The 27,743-nt window shown below is 42.5% G+C and overlaps 1 protein-coding gene across 6 annotated transcripts in view; it reads left to right on the forward strand.

Annotated features, from left to right (window-relative positions):
* The window catches only part of LOC115150503 (inositol 1,4,5-trisphosphate receptor type 1), a 169,048-nt gene that overhangs the window by 26,481 nt on the left and 114,824 nt on the right, over positions 1 to 27,743 (forward strand). For all 6 annotated transcript variants that reach the window (XM_029693870.1, XM_029693871.1, XM_029693873.1 and 3 more), the window contains 10 exons: positions 1,984 to 2,099; positions 2,957 to 3,043; positions 3,604 to 3,762; positions 9,599 to 9,697; positions 10,467 to 10,550; positions 10,748 to 10,894; positions 11,115 to 11,210; positions 11,338 to 11,382; positions 16,896 to 17,050; positions 27,400 to 27,499. In XM_029693870.1, coding sequence (XP_029549730.1) covers positions 1,984 to 2,099; positions 2,957 to 3,043; positions 3,604 to 3,762; positions 9,599 to 9,697; positions 10,467 to 10,550; positions 10,748 to 10,894; positions 11,115 to 11,210; positions 11,338 to 11,382; positions 16,896 to 17,050; positions 27,400 to 27,499 — 1,088 coding nt within the window. The remainder of the gene's footprint in view (positions 1 to 1,983; positions 2,100 to 2,956; positions 3,044 to 3,603; positions 3,763 to 9,598; positions 9,698 to 10,466; positions 10,551 to 10,747; positions 10,895 to 11,114; positions 11,211 to 11,337; positions 11,383 to 16,895; positions 17,051 to 27,399; positions 27,500 to 27,743) is intronic.

Here is a 27,743-nt window from a genome sequence, read left to right on the forward strand (position 1 = left end):
TTTGGAGCAGTGGCTTTTTCCTTGCTGAGCGGCCTTTCAGGTTATGTCGATATAGGACTCGTTTTACTGTGGATATAGATACTTTTGTACCAGTTTCCTCCAGCATCTTCACAAGATCCTTTGCTGCTGTTCTGGGATTGATTTGCACTTTTCACACCAAAGTACGTTCATCTCTAGGAGACAGACAACTCTCCTTCCTTGGCCTCCAACTGCTCTTAAACGCAAGTAAAACTAAATGCATGCTATTCAATCGATCACTGCCCGAACCGGCTCGCCCGTCCAGCATCACTACTCTGGACGGCTCTGACTTAGAATACGTGGACAACTACAAATACCTGGGTGTCTGCTTAGACTGTAAACTCTCCTTCCAGACTCACATTAAGCATCTCCAATCCAAAATTAAATCTAGAATCGGCTTCCTATATTGCAACAAAGCATCCTTTACTCATGCTGCCAAACATACCCTCGTAAAACTGACCATCCTACTGATCCTCGACTTCGGTGATGTCATCTATAAAATAGCCTCCAACACTCTACTCAACAAACTGGATGCAGTCTATCACAGTACCATCCGTTTTGTCACCAAAGCCCCATACACTACCCACCATTGCGACCTGTATGCTCTCGTTGGTTGGCCCTCGCTTCAAACTCGTCGCCAAACCCACTGGCTACAGGTCATCTACAAGTCTCTGCTAGGTAAAGCCCCGCCTTATCTCAGCTCACTGGTCACCATAGCGGCACCCACTCGTAGCATGCGCTCCAGCAGGTATATCTCACTGGTCACCCCCAAAGCCAATTCCTCCTTTGGTCGTCTTTCCTTCCAGTTCTCTGCTGCCAATGACTGGAACGAACTGCAAAAATCTCTGAAGCTGGAGACTCTTACCTCCCTCACTAGCTTTAAGCACCAGCTGTCAGAGCAGCTCACAGATCACTGCACCTGTACATAGCCCATCTGTAAACAGCCCATCTATCTACCTACCTCATCCCCATACTGTGCTCCTTTGCACCCTAGTATCTCTACCTGCACATTCATCTTCTGCACATCTACCATTCCAGTGTTTAATTGTTATATTGTAATTACTTCGCCACCATGGCCTATTTATTGCCTTAACTTACCTCATTTGCACTCACTGTATATAGACTTTTTGTTTTCTTTTGTTCTACTGTATTATTGACTGTATGTTTTGTTTATTCCATGTGTAACTCTGTGTTGTATGTATCGAATTGCTACGTTTTATCTTGGCCAGGTCGCAGTTGCAAATGAGAACTTGTTCTCAACTAGCCTACCTGGTTAAACAAAGGTGAAATTTAAAATAAAAAAACAGAACGCGTCTCCTCCTGAGCAGTATGACGGCTGCATGGTTCCATGGTGTTTATACTTCCGTACTATTGTTTGTACTGATGAACGTGGTACATTTAGGCATTTGGAAATTGCTCCCAAGGATGAACCATACTTGTGGAGGTCTACAATTGTTTTTCTGAGGTCTTGGCTGATTTTGTTTGATTTTCCCATGATGTCACGCAAAGAGGCACTGAGTTTGAAGGTAGATCTTGAAATACATCCACAGGTACACCTCCAATTGACTCAACTGATGTCAATTAGCTTATCAGTAGCTTCTAAAGCCATGACATCATTTTCTGGAATTTTCCAAGCTGTTTAAAGGCACAGTCAACTTAGTGTATGTAAACTTCTGACCCACTGGAATTGTGATACAGTGAATTATAAGTGAACTTATCTGTCTGTAAACAATTGTTGGAAAAATGACTTGTGTCATGCACAAAGTAGATGTCGTAACCAACTTGCCAAGACTATAGTTTGTTAACAAGAAATTTGTGGTGTGGTTGAAAAATGAGTTTTAATGACTCCAACCTAAGTGTATGTAAACTTCCCACTTCAACTGTAGCTGCATTGACAACACGTCAATCTTAACCATCCTTCACCTCTGAAACTGTTATTTATCGTCTTCGTGTCTCTCTGTCCAGATTGTCTGTTCAGGTTGTGTCCTATGAACCGGTACTCTGCTCAGAAACAGTTCTGGAAGGCAGCGAAGCCCGGAGGAAACAGCACCACAGACACGGTCCTCCTCAACAAACTACACGTGAGTGACTCCCCCACCCTCACCCATCTCACCTCTCTTACCATGATATTACTGTTTTATAGGATTTATTATATTAATTAATCAGTGGTATAATGACTCCAAATGTCATTTGAGGTATGAGCTCATCCACATCTGAAGAACTACAATAGATGAGCCCTCTTAGATAACTAAACTAGCACACTACTTCTAAAATCCAATACAACTACATTAGTAAAGTACTTACACTCATGTTTTTTTCCTTGACTCTGGTAATCCTTCGTTCAAGTGTGAAATACTACATCCTGCAGTTCCCTTTAACAACATGTATGGTTTGAGGAGCTCTCTTAAAGGGGTTAGGTTTTCTGTCCCCACACTGGTGTGATGGTGTTCTTATGAGGATTATATATTTACTGAGGTAGAGGTAATGTTCAGGTCCTTTTATAGATATTTCTGAAGCATACTGTAGTTTCATTACTACCACCGTCCCACATTACTACCACCGTCCCACCCTTCCTTCTCTCTTTCTCTCTCTCAGCTCTTTCTCCCTCCCTCCCTGTTCTGATACAATACCACTTAAAGACTTCTGGTATCTGACTACAGTCATAAAATGATAGATTCAGATCTCTCCTGTGTTACCATGGTGATGTGAGGCCAGAGTTTTAGGTTCTAGCCCTTCAGTTGAAGCTTGCAGGAGTGTTTGCTGTTAACTGCACTTGCCATTGCTACATTCTTTTTATTAGAGATTTCTGTCAAAGAAATTAGTCCTTACTAAAGTCCATGTGAATAATTATTTGTGGATACATTTGTGCAAAAGCAGTAGCAATGTTACTACTAGCAATAGTAATGGTCTCTAACTCCTTTTTCCATCACTTGTGTAGCATGCAGCAGATTTGGAAAAGAAGCAAAACGATTCGGAAAATAAAAAGTTGCTCGGAACGGTGATTCAGTATGGGAACGTCATTCAGGTGTGTTTGTGTGTGTGTATACATATTCATCATCTGGAAGAACAGTGATTGGCTTGGATCCACAGCTAAAAGTCATGTCAATGAAGCCAATCTATGCCATAATGAATCTCATACCCCACATATTTCTATTGGGTTTTAGCGTGACACAGTTTACGAGGCTTCCCATCCAAGATATTTTGCTGGTTCCAAACTTGGACAGACTAAGAGCCCTGGAGGCATCCATGCGGTTTCTGTTTGTTTATAAATAGAACAGTGATGTGGGAGGATCTAGATGGTGTTTTTCTAGCTTCAGAATTAAGCATATTCTTTTCTCAGTCAAAACCTTTCAGTTATAGTCTGCTCTGTATATGTGGAGAGACTAAAACGTACTGCATACCCATAAGGGCAGAGAAAGCCCATACAACGCAAAAATAAACCCTATGAAGAAGATGACGTGCACAAGCAAAACTTGTCAGTATGTTTGTATCACACAATGACGGACTGCTGGGTTATTGTATCGTATCTTAGAAAATTGTATCGCATCATATTCTATCACCAATATGTTTGCTGTATTCCCCCAGCTCCTCCATCTGAAGAGTAACAAGTACCTGACAGTGAACAAGCGTCTGCCAGCGCTGCTGGAGAAGAATGCCATGAGAGTGATGCTGGACACAGCCGGGAACGAAGGCTCCTGGTTCTACATTCAACCCTTCTACAAGTTGCGCTCCATAGGAGACAGTGTGAGTTCTATCTATATGGTTCTCCAAGCTGGGCTCCAAAGGAGAATGTGTGAGTTCTATCTATATGGTTCTCCAAGTTGGGCTTCAAAGGAGAATGTGTGAGTTCTATCTATATGGTTCTCCAAGCTGGGCTCCAAAGGAGAATGTGTGAGTTCTATCTATATGGTTCTCCAAGTTGGGCTTCAAAGGAGAATGTGTGAGTTCTATCTATATGGTTCTCCAAGTTGGGCTTCAAAGGAGAATGTGTGAGTTCTATCTATATGGTTCTCCAAGTTGGGCTTCAAAGGAGAATGTGTGAGTTCTATCTATATGGTTCTCCAAGTTGGGCTTCAAAGGAGAATGTGTGAGTTCTATCTATATGGTTCTCCAAGTTGGGCTTCAAAGGAGAATGTGTGAGTTCTATCTATATGGTTCTCCAAGCTGGGCTCCATAGATGCTGTAAAGAGGTCAATGGAACGCAGAAGTGGGGATAGAAGGAGGATACCGGATTGGGGAACATTCAACAAATCTGATCTAACAAAGAGGATATTCGTCAAATCTGTCATGATTGATGTATTGTAACAGGCCCAAAATGTAGTTACTAAAGTCCTTTTGGGATTTATTTGTCCCTTTTCAGGTTTAGAAGTGAATGTTAAGTCCCGTTCTTATAAGCTGATAGAATAGCTAGTGTACAGAAATCGGTGGAGGTAGTCAGTCATTTTGAACTGGAATGCAGATGATTGGTGACGAAGACATGAACATGTATTGGATTTGTACCTTAACATAGTGTGAAATACACATAAATACTTGCCTGAATCTCCTCATTGCTGGGGGGCAATGAGGAGATTCAGGATCTTTTCTCCATGGCATTTCCATTGTTTTGGTCGAGTTCGATTGACTTCTTTACCGCATGTGCAGGAGACCTTGTGAGTTCCACTGTGTCTATATCATGGTTCTACAAGCTGTGCTCCATAGGCATTAGTATGAGTTCTATCTTTAGGGTTTTATACGTCCATCCCTTCTACCAGCTGCGCTTCACAGGAGACAGTGTGAGTTACACCTATGGCAATGATCACACATACTGTATAGGATCGCCTGAATCACAGCTTCTGGAAACATGAATAATCTGTCAGACTGAGTGAGTCAAATGTGTAAGGCAATATGGTCAGAGATATAGCTTCCTAGACTTTCAAAAAATAAGTAAAACATATGCCAAAACTCACAAAGCTTGCAAAACCCTATGGTGAAATGTTTGCAGAGCGGCACAGCACATCTACACTATGTATACAAAAGTATGCGGACACCCCTTCAAATTAGTGGATTTGGCTATTTCAGACACACCCATTGCTGACAAGTGTATAACATTGAGCACACAGCCATGCGATCTCCATAGACAAACATTGGCAGTAGAATGGCCGTACTGAAGAACTCAGTGACTTTCAATGTGACAACGTCATAGGATCCTACCTTTCCAACAAGTCGGTTTGTCAAATGTCTGCCCTGCTAGGGCTGCCCCGGTCAACTGTAGGTGCTGTTATTGTGAAGTGGAAATGTATAGGAGCAACAACGGCTCATCCACGAAGTGGAAGGTCACAAAAGCTCACAGAATGGGACCGCACATTTTTTTGTAGCATGTAAAAATGTTCTGTCCTCGGTTGCAGCACTCAGTACCGAGTTCCAAACTGCCTCTAGAAGCAACGTAAGCACAATAACTGTTCGTCGGGAGCTTCATGAAATTGGTATCCATGGGTGAGCAGCCGCACACAAGCCTAAGATCACCATGTGCAATGCCAAGTGTCGGCTGGAGTGGTGTAAAGCTCGCCGCCATTGGACTCTGGAGCAGTGGAAACGCGTTCTCTGGAGTGTTGAATCACGCTTCACAATCTGGCAGTCCGATGGATGAATCTGGGTTTGGCAGATGCCAGGAGAATGCTACCTTCCCGAATGCATAGTGCCAACTGTAAAGTTTGGTGGAGGAGGAATAATGGTCTGGGGCTGTTTTTCATGGTTCAGGCTAGGCCCCTTAGTTCCAGTGAAGGGAAATCTTAATGCTACAGCATACAATGACATTCTAGACGATTCTGTGCTTCCAACTTTGTGGCAACAGTTTGGGGAAGGCCATTTTCTGTTTTAGCATGACAATGCCCCCGTGCACAAAGTGAGGTCCATACAGAAATGGTTTGTCAAGATCGGTGTGGGAGCACTTGCCAGGCCCGCACAGAGCCCTCACCTCAACCCCATTAAACACCTTTGGGATGAATTGGAACGCAGACAGTGAGCCAGGCCTAATCGTCCAACATCGGTGACCGACCTCACTAAGGTGGTATGGAAGCAAGTCCCCGCAGCAATGTTCCAACATCTAGTGGAAAGCATTCCCAGAAGAATGGAGGCTGTTAAAGCAGAAAAGGGGGGACCAACTCCATATTAAAACCTATCATTTTAGAATGAGATGTTCGACAAGCAGGTTCCCATACTTTAGGACGTGAAGTGTATGTCAGTTTGGGGTCAGTCGACCGATCCAAATGGTGGAATCAAATAAAGGTGGGAGAAACAGGTTTTCTGACCAATATGGCGGCTCTGTATGTGCCGGAAAACAAAACACTTTACTTTGTTAGTAATTAAATAAATATACATGTTTGCTGAATGACACAAACAGTTTTGGAGAATGTGTGTACTTACCTACAACTAACTAGGCATTCATTTTGTAGCTTAAGTAGCTATATTTACAAATGTTGTGTTTACCAATTAGCTAGCTTGCCAGTTAGCTAGTGATTTTAGGCTAGCTAAATTTTGCAAGCTATTGTCGCTAGTTAGGTAACTGGCTAAAAGCACTAAATATTGCATCTAACTAGCTAGCTAGTACAGTTGTTGCTGATATTAAGTAATCGCTGGTGAGTGTTGGTTTTATCTTTGGGTGTTTAAACTAAGCTTCGTGAGCTAGCTAGCTTCAGCCAAACTATTTTCCACCGTGCTTTTCTTGTGTGAGTTCAGTCGGAAGTTTACATACACTTAGGTTGGAGTAATTAAAACTTGTTTGTCAACCACTCCACACATTTCTTGTTAACAAACTATAGTTTTGGCAAGTCGGTTAGGACATCTACTTTGTGCATGACACAAGTAATTTTTCCAACAATTGTTTACAGACAGATAATTTCACTTATAATTCACTGCATCACAATTCTAGTGGGTCAGAAGTTTACATACGCTAAGTTGACTGTGCCTTTAAACAGCTTGGACAATTCCAGAAAATGTCATGGCTTTAGAAGCTTCTGATAGGCTAATTGACATCATTTGAGTCAATTGGAGGTGTACCTGTGGATGTATTTAAAGGCCTACCTTCAAACTCAGTGCCTCTTTGCGTGACATCATGGGAAAATCAAACGAAATCAGCCAAGACCTCAGAAAAAGATTTGTAGACCTCCACAAGTCTGGTTCATCCTTGGGATCGATTTCCAAACGCCTAAATGTACCACATTCATCTGTACAAACAATAGTAAGCAAGTATAAACACCATGGGACCATGCAGCCGTCATACCGCTCAGGAAGGAGACGCGTTCTGTCTCCTAGAGATTAACATACTTTGGTGTGAAAAGTGCAAATCAATCCCAGAACAACAGCAAAGGACCTTGTGAAGATGCTGAAGGAAACCGGTACAAAAGTATCTATATCCACAGTTAAACAAGTCCTATATCGACATAACCTGAAAGGCCGCTCAGCAAGGAAGAAGCCACTGCTCCAAAACCGCCATAAAAAAGCCAGACTTTGGTTTGCTACTGCACATGGGGACAAAGATTGTACTTTTTGGAGAATTGTCCTCTGGTCTAATTAATCAAAAATAGAACTGTTTGGCCATAATGACCATCGTTATGTTTGGAGGAAAAATGGGGAGGCTTGCAAGCCGAAGAACACCATCCCAACCGTGAAGCACGGGGTTGGCAGCATCATTTTGTGGGGGTGCTTTGCTGCAGGAGGGACTGGTGCACTTCACAAAGTAGATGGCATCATAAGGATGGAAAATTACGTGGATATATTGAAGCAACATCTCAAGACATCAGTCAGGAAGTTAAAGCTTGGTTGCAAATGGGTCTTCCAAATGGACAATGACCCCAAGCATACTTCCAAAATTGTGGCAAAATAGCTTAAGGACAACAAAGTCAAGGTATTGGAGAGGCCATCACAAGCCCTGACCTCAAGCCTATAGAAATTGTGGGCAGAACTGAAAAAGTGTGTGCGAGCAAGGAGGCCTACAAACCCGACTCAGTTACACCAGCTCTGTCAGGAGGAATGGGCCAACGTTCACCCAATTTATTGTGGGAAGCTTGTGGAAGGCTACCCAAAAGTTTGACCCAAGTTAAACAATTTAAAGGCAATGCTACGAAATACTAATTGAGTGTATGTAAACTTCTGACCCACTGGGAATGTGATGAAAGAAATAAAAGCTGAAATAAATCATTCTCTCTACTATTATTCTGACATTTTCAAATTCTTAAAATAAAGTGGTGATCCTAACTGACCTAAAACATGGATTTTTTACTGGGATTAAATGTCAGGAATTGTGAAAAACTCAGTTTAAATGTATTTGGCAAAGGTGTTTGATAACTTCCGACTCCAACTGTAAGTAGCAGCCAGCTCGCACGTCAGTCAATCAGGTGTGTTCCAGTCAGTTGTGCTAGCCATGTGTGCAGCATAGTAGTCTCTTTGTGGATTAAAGCAGCAGAGGCAAGGAGTCATTCTACAGCCACAACACAAATGGCTGTATCACCTCAGGCCGAGTCAGTGTTTAGGCTGGGACAGGAGATGGGGTCAGGCCCAGGTCAGGTGTTTTGTGCCGGCTTTCCACTCTAATCCTCTTTGATGAGGGCCAGATCAGATCTAGCTCTGGACTGACTGGGCTTATAGTGGCACCATGCTGGAGCCTTGTACTTTAAAGAGCAACTGAAGGCAATAAACAACTTCTCTGGTAGAAAACAGCATGTGGCATTGGTATCAGTCAACAACAAAAAAAGTGTAATCATCAATTCGGAGTGCATCTTCAGGCGACCCGATCCTGATGTCCATGGGACCATCGGTGAATTACACAATGTATATGGGACAATATTTTAAAGTGTCAATAGCTCCAAATTTCAATGACTTAAAAATGTTAACTGTAAATTATAGAAATTCATGTACAATATCAACATTTTGTCCCATTTACATTCTGTAATTTATTGAAGGTTCCTAACTAGCTCCACATATGGGCTATCCAAAGTCAAACCAACTTTGCCACTGTCGCACACCCGCCAGCTGAGTATAATTGGCAAAATAATTTGGCTAGACCTGGTTAGACTTTTTCAAGTTATCTAAAAGGGGGAGTGACTGTGTACAGTTTTGACAGAAAGTACAAATGCTTCCCACTTTCGAACACCTACGCGCACACACACACACACACACAAAGTGACACCCACATCAAAGCAAGTCTCCAAGACCCAAATCTCATTCTGTCACATTTCCTAATAAGGAGAATTTAAATCGAGGCTAGATCATGAAGTTCAGCCCCGCCTTTAAGGACAGGTCTCTAGAGCTGTTTGAATAATCCTAAATCTCCTGGCTCTCCCTGCCAAGATCTTGAGGTGAGTAGGAGCCCCAGGACAGGGTGACCTAAGGTGGAGTCATGACTGTTGTTCTAGTACTACGTCTAGGTAATAGGCCCTCTGGATGAGTGATTGCGTTTGAGATTCAGAGCTTCACATACTGTCCTGTATTTGACTGCAGACAGACACATTCAAATGAGTTTTGTTTATGTTTCATTGCCCCTAGCAGCTAACGTGCACATGTGTAATGCATGCATACTAAATTGTAATGTGTGTTTTCATTCCAGGTGGTGATAGGGGACAAGGTGGTCCTGAACCCAGTGAATGCTGGCCAGCCCCTTCATGCCAGCACCCATCAACTAGTGGACAACCCAGGATGTAACGAGGTTAGACCCTCACGCTGTCTCCAGGTCCTCTCCTATGGGTTTTATACACTGCTGTATGGGAGTATACTGTATGTACAGTATTTATAGGAGTGTGTACTGTTATTGGCCCCCTCCTACCATTTCAAACATTACAGCATTGTGCCATGGTCCTCCACATTTGCATCAATTATGTCTAAGATTTGCATTTAGCTCTAGTCTGCAGCTCATTCTGTGAGAATGGTGTGCTGCTTTATAGTTATAGGTTACCAGTGAAGGAGTTCTATTAACCTGAGCCGCCCGCGGTGCACCGGTCTATGGCCCGTGATGTGAACTGGCAAAAGCGGCGAGGGAGGAGTGCCCTTCTCAAATGAACAGTAATCTGTGCCACTCGGTCATGTTGTCGACAGCATGGTGCATCGTCCAGAAACATACAGCTCTTTTCCATAAAATATATGTTTGAATTTTCAAACTAGTTTTCATTGGGAAGGCAGAACAAAGACTTTTGCATGTGAAAACTCAGAATCCTATTCATTACTCCACATGCTTATTCTGGCCTAGGCTATGTCACTTTTGTTTTGAACCGACTTCTCCGGGGGCTTTAAACTGGGCACCTGGTGCACGCTGGGAGGCAGCCCGGTTCCAAAACTAATGCAATCACTTTTCACCCTGTGCAAACTCCATCCACAGGGGTAATCGGACCAGATAATCTAATTCCCTCAGTGATGATTGTTGCATGTGTTGCTGTTAAGGGATTAAACTGGTAACTCTTTTTGTCTGCTTGGTGTTTCAGGTGAACTCGGTCAACTGTAACACCAGCTGGAAGATCGTGCTGTTCATGAAATGGGGTGACAATCAGGAGATCATTCTAAAAGGGGTTGGTTTTATCACAACTCTCAACCAATCAGGCCTGATTTTCACAGTTCACATTGCCTTGAGTATGAATCAGAAAATAATGGGTTGACGAACCCGGTATCCCAGTTGAAGACACAACACTGTTAATTGTTATAGGTAGCTTAAATATATCCCCTAGCAGTCTCTATGGTAACAACCTTCCTGTCTGTTTGTTGGCAGGGTGACGTGGTGCGCCTGTTCCATGCAGAGCAGGAGAAGTTCCTCACCTGTGACGACCACCGGAAAAAACAATATGTCTTCCTGCGCACCACTGGACGCCAGTCTGCTACCTCGGCAACTAGCAGCAAAGCCTTATGGGAGGTGGAGGTGAGGAGGAAGTGTATAGAAATAGAAATTGTAGAAGCGGAGAAAGCCCCTCAGATCATGGCAATTTGACTTCTCCCTTACAACTGCAAATGTATTCTGACTAAAAGTTCAGTTTTAGTTTGATGTGTATATGGGCTGACAAGTTGTTAATATGTGCATGTACACAACTTCAGGGTAAGATATGACATGTGACTGATCGCTGTGTTTCTCCTCTTGCCAGGTGGTGCAGCATGATCCATGTCGAGGCGGAGCTGGCTACTGGAACAGTCTGTTTAGGTTCAAACACCTGGCCACTGGACACTACCTAGCTGCAGAGGTCAGTAACACTGCTTTACCACACGCACACAAAACATATATACTTTTGCCAGGAAGTCACATTGAGACCTCTGTGAAGATAGCCCTAGCTTGTTCATTGTATGTGTGTACTGTTGTGTGTTTTCCAGATGAACCCTGACTATGAGGAAGAGCGCCTGGAGTTCCGCTCCTCAGTGAGTCACCTTCTCCAGTTCTGGTAGCAATGGGCTGCCATGTAGAGGGATGATGAATACTGTGGGTCATCTGAACCAGTCGTTCCCAGATTTTTTTAAATATTTGTTTTATTTTATTTAACCTTTATTTAACTAGGCAAGTCAGTTGAGAACAAATTCTTATTTACAATGACGGCCTAGGAACAGTGGGTTAACTGCCTTGTTCAGGGACAGAACAACAGATTTTTACATTGTCAGCTTGGGGATTCGATCTAGCAACCTTTCGGTTACTGGTCCGACGCTCTAACCACTAGGCTACCTGCTACAGAGTTTTCCTGTGACCCATTGAATGAACCAATCACAACCCAGTCTGTTGAGACGATGTGAGATGAATCAGTCACATCCCACTGGTGTGTCCCAGGACACAGGGATTATTGTAACTCTTCTTGCTTGTTTATCTCTGCTTGAACCCATGTCACAGTAAAGAGCACTTTCCCGATGCCACCGTTAGATGGCAGTGTCTGCATAGAGACGTGTGATGGTACTAATGTGGCCTGGTCTGCCTTTAGCTAGCTGGTTGCAGTCTACTACTAGGAATGGATCTCAGAGTCACACAATTCACTCTACAAGACCCTGACTTCTATAGCACTGACTCTCATTAGTCAACACATGGTTGAATAACTAACAGAGCTGGACGCTGAGAATGGACATGTTCCCTTTTCACACTAAGTCAAACCGAGCCAAGTTGTAATGAGCTGGCTGTTCTGGTTATGCATCCACCATATTATAGTTGCTGGAAAGGACAACTTAAAAAGAAAATATCCAAACCAGAACATTACGGTTGTGGTCAGCACCACAGAGTGAAAAGGGTTATACAATATTAAACAAGCATTCATTATAGTGACCATGTGAACACAGCAGAAGACCCAAACTAAAATGACAGCTGCAGTTTAACTCTGTACTTACTCTAACTAATTACCCTAAATACTGAATATTAACATGTATACATATTTGATTCTATTTATGTATAATAACGCTGTGATTGATACTTCACAATACACTGTGATAACAGAGAAATGTCTCATTTAGCCTTTAGAACTTCATACCATTAGTAGGTCATGAGGTCTAGTGTAGTATTGATTTAAGCCTATATATTTTTTAATTGATAAAATTGATGCTCTCATTGTGGTGAAAGAAGAGATCTTTTTGAGTTGAGTCTATCTTCTTCAGTACGTTCCTGCACAAGATATTCTCTTTGGGTCATTGTCCAGGAATTTTACAGGAAACTGACCTGTGTGTTTCTATCAATCATTTTCCTCTTTATAATCATTGATCCTGGTCTTCTGTGCCCCGTGTCCATGTGGTTGTGCAATGATCTGATGAGACTGTTTTGTGGTCATGCTGTCTCTAGTGATCTATCTGATGACTGTTATGTCTCTCTAGTGATCTGATGACTGTTATGATGTCTCTCTAGTGATCTGATGACTGTTATGATGTCTCTCTAGTGATCTGATGACTGTTATGATGTCTCTCTAGTGATCTGATGACTGTTATGATGTCTCTCTAGTGATCTGATGACTGTTATGTCTCTCTAGTGATCTGATGACTGTTATGATGTCTCTCTAGTGATCTGATGACTGTTATGATGTCTCTCTAGTGATCTGATGACTGTTATGATGTCTCTCTAGTGATCTGATGACTGTTATGTCTCTCTAGTGATCTGATGACTGTTATGATGTCTCTCTAGTGATCTGATGACTGTTATGATGTCTCTCTAGTGATCTGATGACTGTTATGATGTCTCTCTAGTGATCTGATGACTGTTATGATGTCTCTCTAGTGATCTGATGACTGTTATGTCTCTCTAGTGATCTGATGACTGTTATGATGTCTCTCTAGTGATCTGATGACTGTTATGATGTCTCTCTAGTGATCTGATGACTGTTATGATGTCTCTCTAGTGATCTGATGACTGTTATGATGTCTCTCTAGTGATCTGATGACTGTTATGATGTCTCTAGTGATCTGATGACTGTTATGATGTCTCTCTAGTGATCTGATGACTGTTATGATGTCTCTCTAGTGATCTGATGACTGTTATTTTTTATTTTATTTTTATTTATTTATTTATTTCACCTTTATTTAACCAGGTAGGCAAGTTGAGAACAAGTTCTCATTTACAATTGCGACCTGGCCAAGATAAAGCAAAGCAGTTCGACAACATACAAAAACACAGAGTTACACATGGAGTAAAACAACATACAATCAATGATGCAGTAGAAAAAAATAAGACTATATACAATGTGAGCAAATGATGTGAGATAATGGAGGTAAAGGCAAAAAAATGCCATGGTGGCAAAGTAAATAAAGTATGGCAAGAAAAAACACTGGAATGGTAGATTTGTAGTTTGAAGAAAGTTAAAAGTTAAAATATAAATAATATGGTGCAAAGGAGCAAAATAAATAAAATAAATAAATACAGTAGGGGAAAAGGTAGTAGTTTGGGCTCAATTAAAGATGGGCTATGTACAGGTGCAGAGATCTGTGAGCTGCTCTGACAGCTGGTGCTTAAAGCTAGTGAGGGAGATAAGTGTTTCCAGTTTTAGAGATTTTTGTAGTTCGTTCCAATCATTGGCAGCTGAGAACTGGAAGGAGAGACGACCAAAGGAGGAGTTGGCTTTAGGGGTGACCAGAGAGATATACCTGCTGGAGCGCGTGCTACAGGTGGGTGCTGCTATGGTGACCAGTGAGCGGAGATAAGGGGGGACTTTACCTAGCAGGGTCTTGTAGATGACCTGGAGCCAATGTGTTTGGCGACGATGATGAAGTGAAGGCCAGCCAACGAGAGCATACAGGTCGCAGTGGTGGGTTGTATATGGGGCTTTGGTGACAAAACGGATGGCACTGTGATAGACTGCATCCAGCTTGTTGAGTAGGGTATTGGAGGCTATTTTGTAAATGACATCGCCGAAGTCGAGGATTGGTAGGATGGTCAGTTTTACGAGGGTATGTTTGGCAGCATGAGTGAAGGATGCTTTGTTGCGAAATAGGAAGCCAATTCTAGATTTCACTTTGGATTGGAGATGATTGATGTGAGTCTGGAAGGAGAGTTTACAGTCTAACCAGACACCTAGGTATTTGTAGTTGTCCACAAATTCTAAGTTAGAACCGTCCAGAGAAGTTATGCTGGATGGGCGGGCAGGTGCAGGCAGCGATCGGTTGAAGAGCATGCATTTAGTTTTACTTGTGTTTAGGAGCAGTTGGAGACCACGGAAGGAGAGTTGAATGGCATTGAAGCTCGTCTGGAGGGTTGTTAACACAGTGTCCAAAGAAGGACCAGAAGTATACAGAATGGTGTCGTCTGCGTAGAGGTGGATCAGAGATTCACCAGCAGCAAGAGCGACATCATTTATGTATACAGAGAAAAGAGTTGGCCCAAGAATTGAACCCTGTGGTACCCCCATAGAGACTGCCAGAGGTCCAGACAGTAGGCCCTCCGATTTGACACACTGAACTCTGTCAGAGAAGTAGTTGGTGAACCAGGCGACGCAATCGTTTGAGAAACCAAGGCTACTAAGTCTGCCGATGAGGATGTGGTGATTAACAGAGTCAAAAGCTTTGGCCAGGTCAATGAATACGGCAGCACAGTAATGTTTCTTATCGATGGCGGTTACGATGTCGTTTAGGACCTTGAGCGTGGCTGAGGTGCACCCATGACCAGCTCTGAAACCAGATTGCATAGCGGAGAGGGTGCGGTGGGATTCAAAATAGTCGGTAATCTGTTTGTTGACTTGGCTTTCGAAGACCTTAGAAAGGCAGGGTAGGATGGATATAGGTCTGTAGCAATTTGGGTCAAGAGTGTCACCTCCTTTGAAGAGGGGGATGACAGCAGCTGCTTTCCAATCTATGGGAATCTCAGACGACACGAAAGAGAGGTTGAACAGGCTAGTAATAGTGGGTTGCAATAATTTCGGCAGATAATTTTAGAAAGAAAGGGTCCAGATTGTCAAGCCCAGCTGATTTGTAGGGGTCCAGATTTTGCAGCTCTTTCAGAACATCAGCTGAATGGATTTGGGAGAAGGAGAAATGGGGGAGGCTTGGGCGAGTAGCTGTGGGGGGTGCAGTGCTGTTGAATGCAGTAGGGGTAGTTAGGTGGAAAGCATGGCCAGCCGTAGAAAAATGCTTATTGAAATTCTCAATTATAGTGGGCTTATCGGTGGTGACAGAGTTTCCTATCCTCAGTGCAGTGGGCAGTTGGGAGGAGGTGTTCTTATTCTCCATGGACTTTACAATGTCCCAGAACTTTTTAGAGTTGGAGTTGCACGAAGCAAATTTCTGTTTGAAAAAGCTAGCCTTGGCGTTTCTAACTGCCTGTGTGTATTGGTTTCTAACTTCCCTAAAAAGTTGCATATCGCGGGGGCAGTTCGATGCTAATGCAGAACGCCACAAGATATTTTTGTGTTGGTTAAGGGCAGTCAGGTCTGGGGAGAACCAAGGGCTATATCTGTTCCTGGTTCTAAATTTCTTGAAAGGGGCATGCTTATTTAAGATGGAGAGGAAGGCATTTTTAAAAAATAACCAGGCATCCTCTACTGACGGGATGAGGTCAATATCCTTCCAGGATACCAGGGCCAGGTCGATTAGAAAGGCTTGCTCGTTGAAATGTTTCAGGGAGCGTTTGACAGTGATGAGTGGAGGTCGTTTGACCGCTGACCCATTACGGGTGCAGGCAATGAGGCAGTGATCGCTGAGATCTTGGTTGAAAACAGCAGAGGTGTAATTAGAGGGCACATTGGTTAGGATGATATCTATGAGGGTGCCAGTGTTTGCGGCTTTGGGGTTGTACCTGGTGGGTTCATTAATAATTTGTGTGAGATTGAGGGCATCAAGCTTGGATTGTAGAATGGCTGGGGTGTTAAGCATGTCCCAGTTTATGTCGCCTAGTAGCACGAGCTCTGAAGATAGATGGGGGGCAATCAGTTCACATATGGTGTCCAGAGCACAGCTAGGGGCCGAGGGGGGTCTATAGCAGGCGGCAACGGTGAGAGACTTGTTTTTGGAGAGGTGGATTTTTAAAAGTAGAAGTTCAAATTGTTTGGGTACAGACCTGGATAGCAGGACAGAACTCTGCAAGCTATCTCTGCAGTAGATTGCAACACCGCCCCCTTTGGTCGTTCTATCTTGTCTGAAAACGTTGTAGTTAGGGATGAAGATTTCACAGTTTTTGGTGGACTTCTTTATGATGTCTCTCTAGTGATCTGATGACTGTTATGATGTCTCTAGTGATCTGATGACTGTTATGATGTCTCTCTAGTGATCTGATGACTGTTATGTCTCTCTAGTGATCTGATGACTGTTATGATGTCTCTCTAGTGATCTGATGACGGTTATGATGTCTCTCTAGTGATCTGAGGACTGTTATGTCTCTCTAGTGATCTGATGACTGTTATGTCTCTCTAGTGATCTGATGACTGTTTTGTTATGTCTCTGTAGTGATCTGATGAGACTGTTTTGTTGTCATGTTGTGTCTCCAGCTGGACTCTGAGCAGGTGGACCTCCGCGCCCGCCTCAGGAACCCCCAGGAGAAGGTCATGTACACCCTGGTGTCTGTCCCTGATGGCAACGACATCTCCTCCATTTTTGAGCTGGACCCAACCACTCTGAGAGGGGGTGACTCCCTAGTACCCAGGTAGGACTTTGAGCTGGACCTTACCACTATGAGAGGGGGGGACTCCCTGGTACCCAGATAGGACTAGGGCCACTGCATTGTGCAAAAAGACTCCATTACTCATAATACTTCTATAGGAATTAGCAATTTTTCTAGAAAGTAACTTTTTACTACGTCCATGAGAATGTGTCAATTTAAAATGCATCTTTAGATGACATCCTGTATTGTTGTGTGATGGAACTTGTCATATGCAGGGAGAGGGGTGAGTGACCAGGCTATGTCAGGGTTGGGGTCAATTTGAATTGAAGTCAGTCAATTCAGGAAGTAAACTAAAATTCCAATTCAATAATTGAAAAAAGAAAAAGCTTTTATTTTCAATGACTTCTCAATAAACTGCAAAGAAGACACTATTCTTTCCGAAGTTTTTAAATTTGTTTTTATTTTAAATTCAAATCACTTCCTGAATTGTCTGACTTAAATCGGAATTGACCCCACCCTGGTATACGTGGTTGTCTATTGAGATAGATAGTGCTAGAGTAGCTATAAAGTCTGGATGTCTGGAAAGATGACTGTATCTCTGGAAAGTCCCCCAGAAGACGTAGTGACTACAGTAGGTTGACGCACTGTTGACGCAGATCAGATTCTAAGGAACATGTTGCAATATGAAATGTAACCAGTCATGTTCCTCCCACTGGAAAAGGAGAGAGACACATACACACACTAATAATCTTTAGATTACATATGTGTGGTATTTGTTTGTCATCAACCACATTTAGTTGAATTCAAGTGAAATTTCCCCTATTAACCTGTCTGGGCTAGGGGGCAGTATTTTCACGGCCGGATGAAAAACGTACCCAATTTAAACAGGTTACTACTCTGGCCCAGAAACTAGAATATGCATATTATTAGTAGATTTGGATAGAAAACACTCTGAAGTTTCTAAAACTGTTTGAATGGTGTCTGTGAGTATAACAGAACTCATATGGCAGGCAAAAACCTGAGAAAAATCCAAGCAGGAAGTGAAAAGTCTGAGAATTGTAGTTCTTCTTTTGATTCTCTATCGAAACTACAGTGTCTGTGGGGTGACGTTGCACTTCCTAAGGCTTCCATTGGCTGTCAACAGCCTTCAGAAAGTGGTTTGATTATTTTCCTGTCACTGGGCAGATAATAGGAGTTAAGTTACTGAGTGGTCTGCCTGGCAACAAAGGGATTGGATATGCGCGGTCACGCGAGCACGCCGTTCCTTCTTTCTCTTCTTCAATGAATATCCTATTGTCCGGTTGGAATATTATTGCAGTTTTACGTTACAAAATACCATAAAGATTGATTTTAAACAGCGTTTGACATGCTTCTAAGTACGGTAATGGAACATTTTGACTTTTCTTCTCTCGTTCCGCGCTCGCGCGTTATGCCTTTTGGATAAGTGATCTGTACACACGAACAAAACGGAGGTATTTGTACATAAATATAAATATTTATTGTGGAAGTAGCAGTCCTGGGAGTGCATTCTGATGAAGATCAGCAAAGGTAAGATAATATTTCTAATACTAATTCTGAGTTTAGGTTGCCTCGAACTTGGCGGGTGTTTGAATAGCTCGCCGTGATGGCTGAGCTATGTACTCAGAATATTGAAAAATGTGCTTTCTCTGTAAAGCTATTTTAAAATCTGACACAGCGGTTGCATCCAGGGGTAGTCTATCTATAATTCTTTAAATAATTGTTATATATTTTGTCAACGTTTATGATGAGTATTTTTGTAAATTGATGTGCACATTCACCGGACGTTTTGGTGGGAATACATTTTCTGAACATCACGCGCCAATGTAAAATGCTGTTTTTGAATATAAATATGAACATTATCGAACAAAACATACATGTATTGTGTAACATAATGTCCTAGGAGTGTCATCTGATGAAGATCGTCAAAGGTTAGTGCTTCATTTAGCTGTGTTTTGGGTTTTATTGACACATGTCCTTGCTTGGAAAATGGCTGTGATTATTTTTGTCTATGTACTCTCCTAACATAATCTAATGTTTTGCTTTCGCTGTAAAGCCTTTTTGAAATCGGACAATGTGGTTACATCAAGGAGAAGTGTATCTTTAAAATGGTGTAAAATAGTTGTATGTTTGAGAAAGTTGAATTATGACATTTTGTTGTTTTTGAATTTGCCGCCCTGATATTTCACTGGCTGTGTCCCGCAGGTGGGACGCTAGCGTCCCACGTAGTCCATAGAAGTTAAGACACCTGTTATTACTTTCAGTGTAAAGGGTGAGTGGACATGGTTATGGTTAGGCTTCAGTATAAATTGACATAGGACATGTGTGAGCAATAGTGTGTACGTGTGTGAGTCGGTCTGTCGTTTTTTTTCTCCCTAGCTGAATGTACAGTAGGGAAGCTTTGACTTCCAGTAACCAGTGTAACTGGCATGCTGGTTGTGAGGGTGGAAGGATATAATCTGTTGACTGTGATGGAGGACAAAAAGATAATTCCCACAGACTAGACTGACTCTAGACTAGGGTTGCAAAGGGTCAGAAAATGTCTGGAATTTTTCCGGGAATTTTCCATGGAAAGTTGGGCCTGGGAATTTGGGGAATTTTGCTTAAATTCATCAAAAAAGTTAGCTTATAACAGTGAACCTTTTTTGTGGGATACACGTAAGGCAATTTTAGGTCTTGTGGCATATTTTGGTTAAACTATCCCCAATTCAATGGAATCGCAACCCTCTGCATGCACAGTGCATTCTTCCATCACATGTACAGCTGATTCTCAAGATATTGCACACTAATGAGATACTATTGAGCCCACACTACTACACTGTCTGAGCCAAGGACTACATGCTTTCTGGTAAGTTTTGATTACAATACTTGGTGGGGTGAATATATTTTATGACATGCATCATTTCTTGTTAACTAGTAAAATAGTAGCCTACAGCAAAGTGTGTTTAAATCATTTCTAACTTGTTAACAATTTCTGCTAGTTAATTTTTGCTACCATGTGGGTTTTCGCTTGCTTGAGCCTGCTAACTGAGGAGTGTTAATTCACCTGTTTCCATACATGTTTCATTTTAAAACAATTATCCTACAAAGGAGTTGTTTAATCTAACTGTTTAACTATTTATCTGTACATGGAATTGTATTTTTGTTGTTTTTTTACTCATTATTTTCTAATCTTTACAGGAAAATGCCACAGGCACTATCTGATGTGTGGAGACATTTCACTGCAGCTAATGTAGAAGGAAAAGCTGTGTACATTTACAAATACCGTGCCAAATCATGAAGAATGCAACAAAGATGCAGAATCATTTGGCCAACTGCATAAAGTTCCCTCAGCGCTCACAACAAGCAACCTCTGACAAAAGTCCCTCTACTTCTATTCGAGGTGAAAATCATGAATCAGACACGTTATCGATAGCAACAGCTCATGGTCCTCCTGGAATCAGACGTTTTTTTTACTCAATGGAGGAATGTAGTCAGAGAAATGCTGATGAATGTCTTGCTCGAGCTGTGTATGCAACTGGTTCACCTCTGATGCTCACAGATTTCTGAATTTTCTTCGCCCAGCATACACCCCTCCAACCAGACATCCTTTATCTACTCATTTGCTGGATGCAGAGTTCAAGTGAAGGTCAAGCAATTCATAGAGAAAGCAGACTGTATTGCAATCATCTCTGATGGGTGGTCGAATGTTCATGGGCAAGGAATAATTAACTACATCATCTCCACCACTCAACCAGTATTCTAGAAGAGCCCAGACACAAGGGACAACAGACACACCGGTCACTACATTGCAGATGAGATGAAGGCAGCCATCAATGACCTTGGACCACAGAAGATATTTGCACTGGTGACAGACAATGCTGCGAACATGAAGGTTGCTTGGTCTCAAGTGGAGGAGTCCTACCCTCACATCACACCCATTGGCTGTGCTGCTCATGCATTGAATCTGCTCTTCAAGGACATCGTGGCACTGAAAACAATGGATACACTCTACAAGAGAGCTAAGGAAATAGTTAGGTATGTGAAGGGTCATCAAGTTATAGCAGCAATCTACCTCACAAAGCAAAGTGAGAAGAATAAGAGCACCACATTGAAGCTGCCCAGCAACCACCGATGGAGTTGTGTTGTCATCATGTTTGACAGTCTCCTGGAGGGAAAGGAGTCTCTCCAAGAAATGGCCATATCACAGTCTGCTGATATGGACAGCCCCATCAAGAGGATCCTCCTGGATGAAGTATTTTGGGAGAGAGTGGTAAGCAGCCTGAAACTCCTGAAAGCTATAGCAGTAGCCATTGCACGGATTGAGGGAGACAATGCCATCCTGTCTGATGTTCAGACTCTGCTTGCAGATGCAAGAGAAGGAATCCCTACTGCCCTGCCCACTTCACTTCCAAGCAGAGGAAACTGCAGTTCTGAAATGCATCAAAAAGCGTGAAGACTTCTGCCTGAAGCCCATACACGCTGAAGCGTACATGTTGGACCCCAAGTATGCTGGCAAGAGCATCCTGTCTGGTGCAGAGATCAACAAGGCCTATGGTCTCATCACTACCGTGTCTCGCCATCTTGGCCTGGATGAGGGCAAGGTTCTTGGCAGTCTGGTGAAGTACACTTCCAAGTAAGGGTTTTGGGATGGAGATGCAATATGGCAGTTGTGCCAACATATCTCATCAGCCGCTTGGTGGAAGGGACTTTGTGGATCTGAGGCTCTTTCCCCTGTTGCCTCCATCATCCTCCAAATCCCACCAACATCAGCCGCCTCAGAGCGCAACTGGTCCTTGTTTGGGAACACACACCAAAGCACGCAACAGGCTGACCAATACAAGGGTTGAAAGATTGGTTGCCATACGGGCAAATTTGAGTCTTTTTGAGCCTGACAACAAGCCATCCTCAACAAGGTTGGAAAGTGACAGTGAAGATGAGGCCTCAGAGTCTGATGTTCAAGAGGTGGACATTGGAGGTCCAGGGAGAAGACATGGAAGCCTGAGAGGAAGACCACCAAAGCTTTCGTTTCCGGACTATCATCTTACGTATGTTGAAAAGGTTTTTCGGAGATGCGATGGATGAGTGGGGATCGTTCAATATTCCCTTTCTTTTGTTGTTCAGTGAAATCATCCCATGTGAAGAGGCAACTCATTTAATTGAAGTTCAATTCGTAACTAAATTGTTCGTTTTTTTTCTATTGGAAGGATTTAATAATTTGTAATTGTCTACTTATGATAAGGTAAAAGGTTTATGTTTCTGTCTCCATGTGATATTTGTCGTGTCTTTGGCTATGCCGGATTAAGTGATATGACATGCTAACCTATAAAATTCTTTCTCTGTAATTAATATTACCTGATTAAGCTAATCATGTAAATGTAATTAACTAGAAAGTCGGGTCACCACGGAAGAACGTTTATAGAGCCGTTATCTTCCGAATAAACTCTTAAAATACTTAGTAATATTTTACATCGATAGCAGTCAATATTAACCCTTATCTTTTTTTCAGTCTCATAATGAAAGTTGTAAATTCTTGGCTATCTTCACGAACCCTGGCTAAGAAGTTGAATCAGCAATACAAAATTAGGTTTAATTATTTATTTACTAAATACCTAACTAATCACACAGAATTACAAATACACAGAATACATATGATGTCATACAGAAAACGTCCCGGTGGACGGAACAGATATGACGGCTGGTTACACAAAGGAAAGGGGGTTGGGCTTGAATGAAAGGGCGGGAAGACTTAGGAACAAACAAACAGCAGCTATGCTATCGTAAATACATTATCTTATGCATTCTAAATTACCGCCCATTTGGAAAAGGAAAATGCAATAAATATTTACTCTGAGCTGCGCTTCGGTAGATTGGTCGTAGATGCTGGCCGGGTTGGCCAACAGATCTTCCTGTCCTCGGAAGAATGTCTCTGGTGGTAAATTGGATACGTGGTGGTATCTTCGTCTGTCTGTTAGACTGGATCCGTCGTCCGTCCTTTCCTAGCCCACGTCTACAGCGGCCGCTGCTAACTCAACGGCTAGGAAGTATCACTTCTCTAGTGAATAAGCTCAAAGTTCATACCATTCGCCACCAAAGCTCACGCCGAGGTTGGCTTAGTTCTGTACTTGACATGTGTGTCCTTCTAACGTAGAGGCTGCAGACCTCACGTACTGGAACAACGGTTATCTTTTCGTCAAAGGCTTATATAGTGGAGAGGGGGAAGGATGTGTTTCATCGTTTATAACCCCTGTCTCTTCACAGGGGTGGGCCACTGATCAAGCAGGGCACTTTCCTTATGAAAACCCAATTCTCTCATTTGGAAGCTAAAATTACATTTAATCTCCTAACAAACAATTTCAATATCAAACATTTCAATTGCATAACAATTCCATGTGACTCTGATAACTAGAGGGTGGATACTTTCCCAGGTACAGTTTATGTCGTCCTGTCATCAGTCATAATGTCTCAGATGACAACTGAACTGACATCCATACTCATTACGTTCCAAAGCATATTTCCAACTGGTTTTATTACCAAAATATGGTTCCTTTCCCCATTTGTTTGATGTTCCCAGACTCTCTATATTTAACAGCATAGCAGTCCTTCAGTAGGGTCAGTAAGAGAGGGGAAGGGAGAAAGGTATTTATGGGGGGGTTATAAACCTTACCCACAGGCCAACGTCAAGACAGTCCCCCCATGTTGGGTTCAATCTTGCGATTAACCTGCATGTTATAAACCAACATAAAAATGAACGTGGGTTGTCCTGGTTGTGGATCATCGTTGTGGTCCCCATCTGGCGGTCGACCTGGGTAGGGTGTCTGCAAATGAAGAAGTCTGCTCCAAGGGTGGGCAGCAGATGTCCAGTTGGGGGTTGCTATTGCAGTCCCCCCTCTGGTGGTCGACCCGGGTAGGGTCTCTGCAAATGAAGAAGTCCGTTCCATGACTCGGCAGCGGATGTGCGGATTGGGTTCGCCGTTCCGGACCCGTCGTCTGGTCGTCCAGACTGGAATATCTGGGCAGTAACTTAGGCAGATGTTAACAACGCACACACACTCATGAAATATATCATTACATTTCCCCCCAAATGAGCGGCGTTGTGGCACTAACTGATGGTTGTATGGGGGAGTTGCATATGGCTTTATCACTTTCTATGTGCCAAAGAAAATGAAACAAAATGAATGAAAGCATAAACAAAACAAAATATAGTTATGCCACCTTAATCATCTAATTGGACTGTATTCTATCTACGTCCATGGTCTTGGCAAAATGACCCTATCATGGCATTGTCTAATGTCATATTTAGGGATTTCCGAATTTGCGGGGTGGCGCTTAGGGTACTATCCTAAGTTGACAACTATATGATAAGTCTACAGCTGTAAGGCACTAGTTTTGGGCAGTCTACAGGGATGACCTATGTACTTCTGGTTAGAAAACTGGTGAGTGCTGTAGAGTCAAAGGCCTAGAAGTAAATGTTCAACTTTACTAAGGCTGGTATTTTGCTTGGACCCTGAAGTGATCCTAGCATAAATCCTAATTGGATGTTCCGTTGTGCATGTGCGTTTATGCTTACACAATCGCGCATGTCAAGGGAAGAAAACCAAGTATCCTGGCAGATTACAACTTGTTCAGAATGAGTCTGACGTCGTCAGGTAATTTTCAGGTCAATGCCTGGAGGTCAGTCAGAATTGGTGTCAAGGGAGTCTGTAGTAGTTTTTCTACAAGTCACTGTGTCTTCCACTATTGTAGTGGCGGTAGGTATGAAGTCTATTTCATAGCTATGTTATCCACGGAGGAGCTAACCTCACGACGGAAGTACTCTTTAAGTATTGGACCAGTCATACGTGGTGTGATCATGGTTCATGACTTCTAATAACTTTTCTCCTGAACGGAGGGTTCTATTTATTAGTGGCATGTGTTAACCATTGGAAGAGTGCAATGGAGATTCCCTTCCCCGTGTTGCACTCTGAGTGACTCCTATGTCGCTATTATCAATAGCAATTTAACTTGTGAGGTTACTAATCCTCTAACTGAGTGTTGCTGGACTGACTGTGGTATTGGTACTGGTATTCAAGGGGTCCAGTTGTCCTACCGATTTATTCTGAAATATTATCTACCGGAACACATGATTGGAGCATATTACTAGTTGTATTGTAGTTGAACCTACACATGGCAAGGAATGATTATTGTTGCCATTTGTTTTGGAGGTGGACAAGTCCATTGGACTAGTGTGGTACACCTCAGTACTATCTTAGATGTGTTCTAAGATAATCCCCGTCTAGGGGCCTGTCTGCTCCTCACTGTTCTTATAGGGGAGTTTACAACTAGATTTGATTTATGCTCTGGCGGCCTCGTACGGTGTTATCCGTAGTCTCGACCCCCCCCCACCGGCCTCGATGAGGCTCATCATGGGTCTGGGCTACTATTCCCCCCCTTTGTGTCTCGGGACCCCCCCACCAGCGGGTGGTGTTGGTGTCCGAGGCGCAAACGAAAAGGTCGGACCCTATGTACTGTCGTGTCTTTGGCTATGCCGGATTAAGTGATATGACATGCTAACTTATAAAATGATTTCTCTGTAATTAATATTACCTGATTAATCTAATCATGTAAATGTAATTAACTAGAAAGTCGGGGCACCACGGAAGAACGTTTATAGAGCTGTTATCTTCCGAATAAACTCTTAAAATACTTAGTAATATTTTACATCGATAGCAGTCAATATTAACCCATAACCTATTTTTAGTCTCATAATGAAAGTTGTAAATTCTTGGTTATCTTCACGAACCCTGGCTAACAAGTTGAATCAGCAATACAAAATTGGGTTTAATTATTTATTTACTAAATACCTAACTAATCACACAGAATTACAAATACACAGAATACCAATGATGTCATACAGAAAACGTCCCGGTGGACGGAACCTGGTTACACAAAGGAAAGGGGGTTGGGCTTGAATGAAAGAGCGGGAAGACTTAGGAACCACAAACAGCAGCTATGCTATCGTAAATACATTATCTTATGCATTCTAAATTACCGCCCATTTGGAAAAGGAAAATGCAATAAATATTTACTCTGAGCTGCGCTTCGGTAGATTGGTCGTAGATGCTGGCCGGGTTGGCCAACAGATCTTCCTGTACTCGGAACAATGTCTCTGGTGGTAAATTAGATACGCGGTGGTATCTTCGTCTGTTTGTTAGACTGGATCCGTCGTCCGTCCTTTCCTAGCCCCCGTCTACAGCGGCCGCTGCTAACTCAACAGCTAGGAAGTATCACTTCTGTAGTGAATAAGCTCAAAGTTCATACCAGTTCATACCATAGCTCACGCCAAGGTTGGCTTAGTTCTGTTCTTGACCTGTGTCCTTCTAACGTAGAGGCTGCAGACCTCACGTACTGGAACTACCTGGTTATCTTTTCGTCAAAGGCTTATATAGTGGAGAGGGGGGAAGGATGTGTTTCATCGTTTATAACCCCTCCTCTTCACAGGGGTGGGCCACTGATCAAGCAGGGCACTTTCCTTATGAAAACCCAAATCTCTCATTTGGAAGCTAAAATTACATTTAATCTCCTAACAAACAATTTCAATATCAAACATTTCAATTGCATAACAATTCCATGTGACTTTGATAACTAGAGGGTGTATACTTTCCCATGTACAGTTTATGTCGTCCTGTCATCAGTCATAATGTCACAGATAACAATGAACTGACATCCATACTCATTACGTTATCAAGCATATTTCCAACTGGTTTTATTACCAAAATATGGTTCCTTTCCCCATTTGTTTGATGTTCCCAGACTCTCTATATTTAACAGGACAGCAGTCCTTCAGTAGGGTCAGTAAGAGAGGGGAAGGGAGAAAGGTATTTATGGGGGGGGGGGTCATAAACCTTACCCACAGGCCAACGTCATGACATATGGTAAATATATCCAATGCAAAAAAACATCTAAAATTAAAGGTATTAATATACATTTGCATATATTCCCGTTAATTCCCATATATTCCCGTTAATTCCCATGAAAAGTTTCCACCTCTAAATATTCTCCAAAATGTGAAACCCTACTCTAGACTGACTTACTGCAGGCCCTGGCCCTGTTCCTTACTTACTATATAGGCTACAGTACCTACTCAAGTGTGTGGTTGAGTTTTATACACGTGAGATACTATAAGATGTTGTGTTTGGATTACAGTAACCACTATTATTATGATCTCCCTCTCTGTACTGGAATGCATCAGATGAGATGTATTTAATCAGAGGCACACTTCCATTCCACTGTTTGGTATGTTCTAGAGTGGGCCTTGCCCAATAAATACTTCATTATTCATTCTGGATTCACAATAGTGTGTGTGTGTGTGTGTGTGTGTGTGTGTGTGTGTGTGTGTGTGTGTGTGCGCTCAGGAACTCGTACGTGAGGCTCAGACACCTATGCACCAACACATGGGTCCACAGCACCAACCACCCCATCGACAAGGAGGAGGAGAAACCTGTCATGCTACGCGTGAGTGACCGCTCAGCCAGCCATTAAGACTAGCCAGTTTGTGAGACCTTACCAGTAGTCTGTCTAACCCAATCTTTAACTCCTGTACATTATGATTGGTCTGTCCCAGATAATCAGTCCAACTGAAAACATTACTCAATAATATAATAATACCCTTATAATAGTTTAGATAGACAATTGATCTGATGACCAGGTGCACTATTGAATACTATTCTATTTGTGAGTTTACTTATGAGAAATAATT

The sequence above is a fragment of the Salmo trutta genome, chromosome 16 (assembly GCF_901001165.1).
Source record: "Salmo trutta chromosome 16, fSalTru1.1, whole genome shotgun sequence".
In the NCBI taxonomy this organism is placed as follows: Eukaryota; Metazoa; Chordata; class Actinopteri; order Salmoniformes; family Salmonidae; genus Salmo; species Salmo trutta.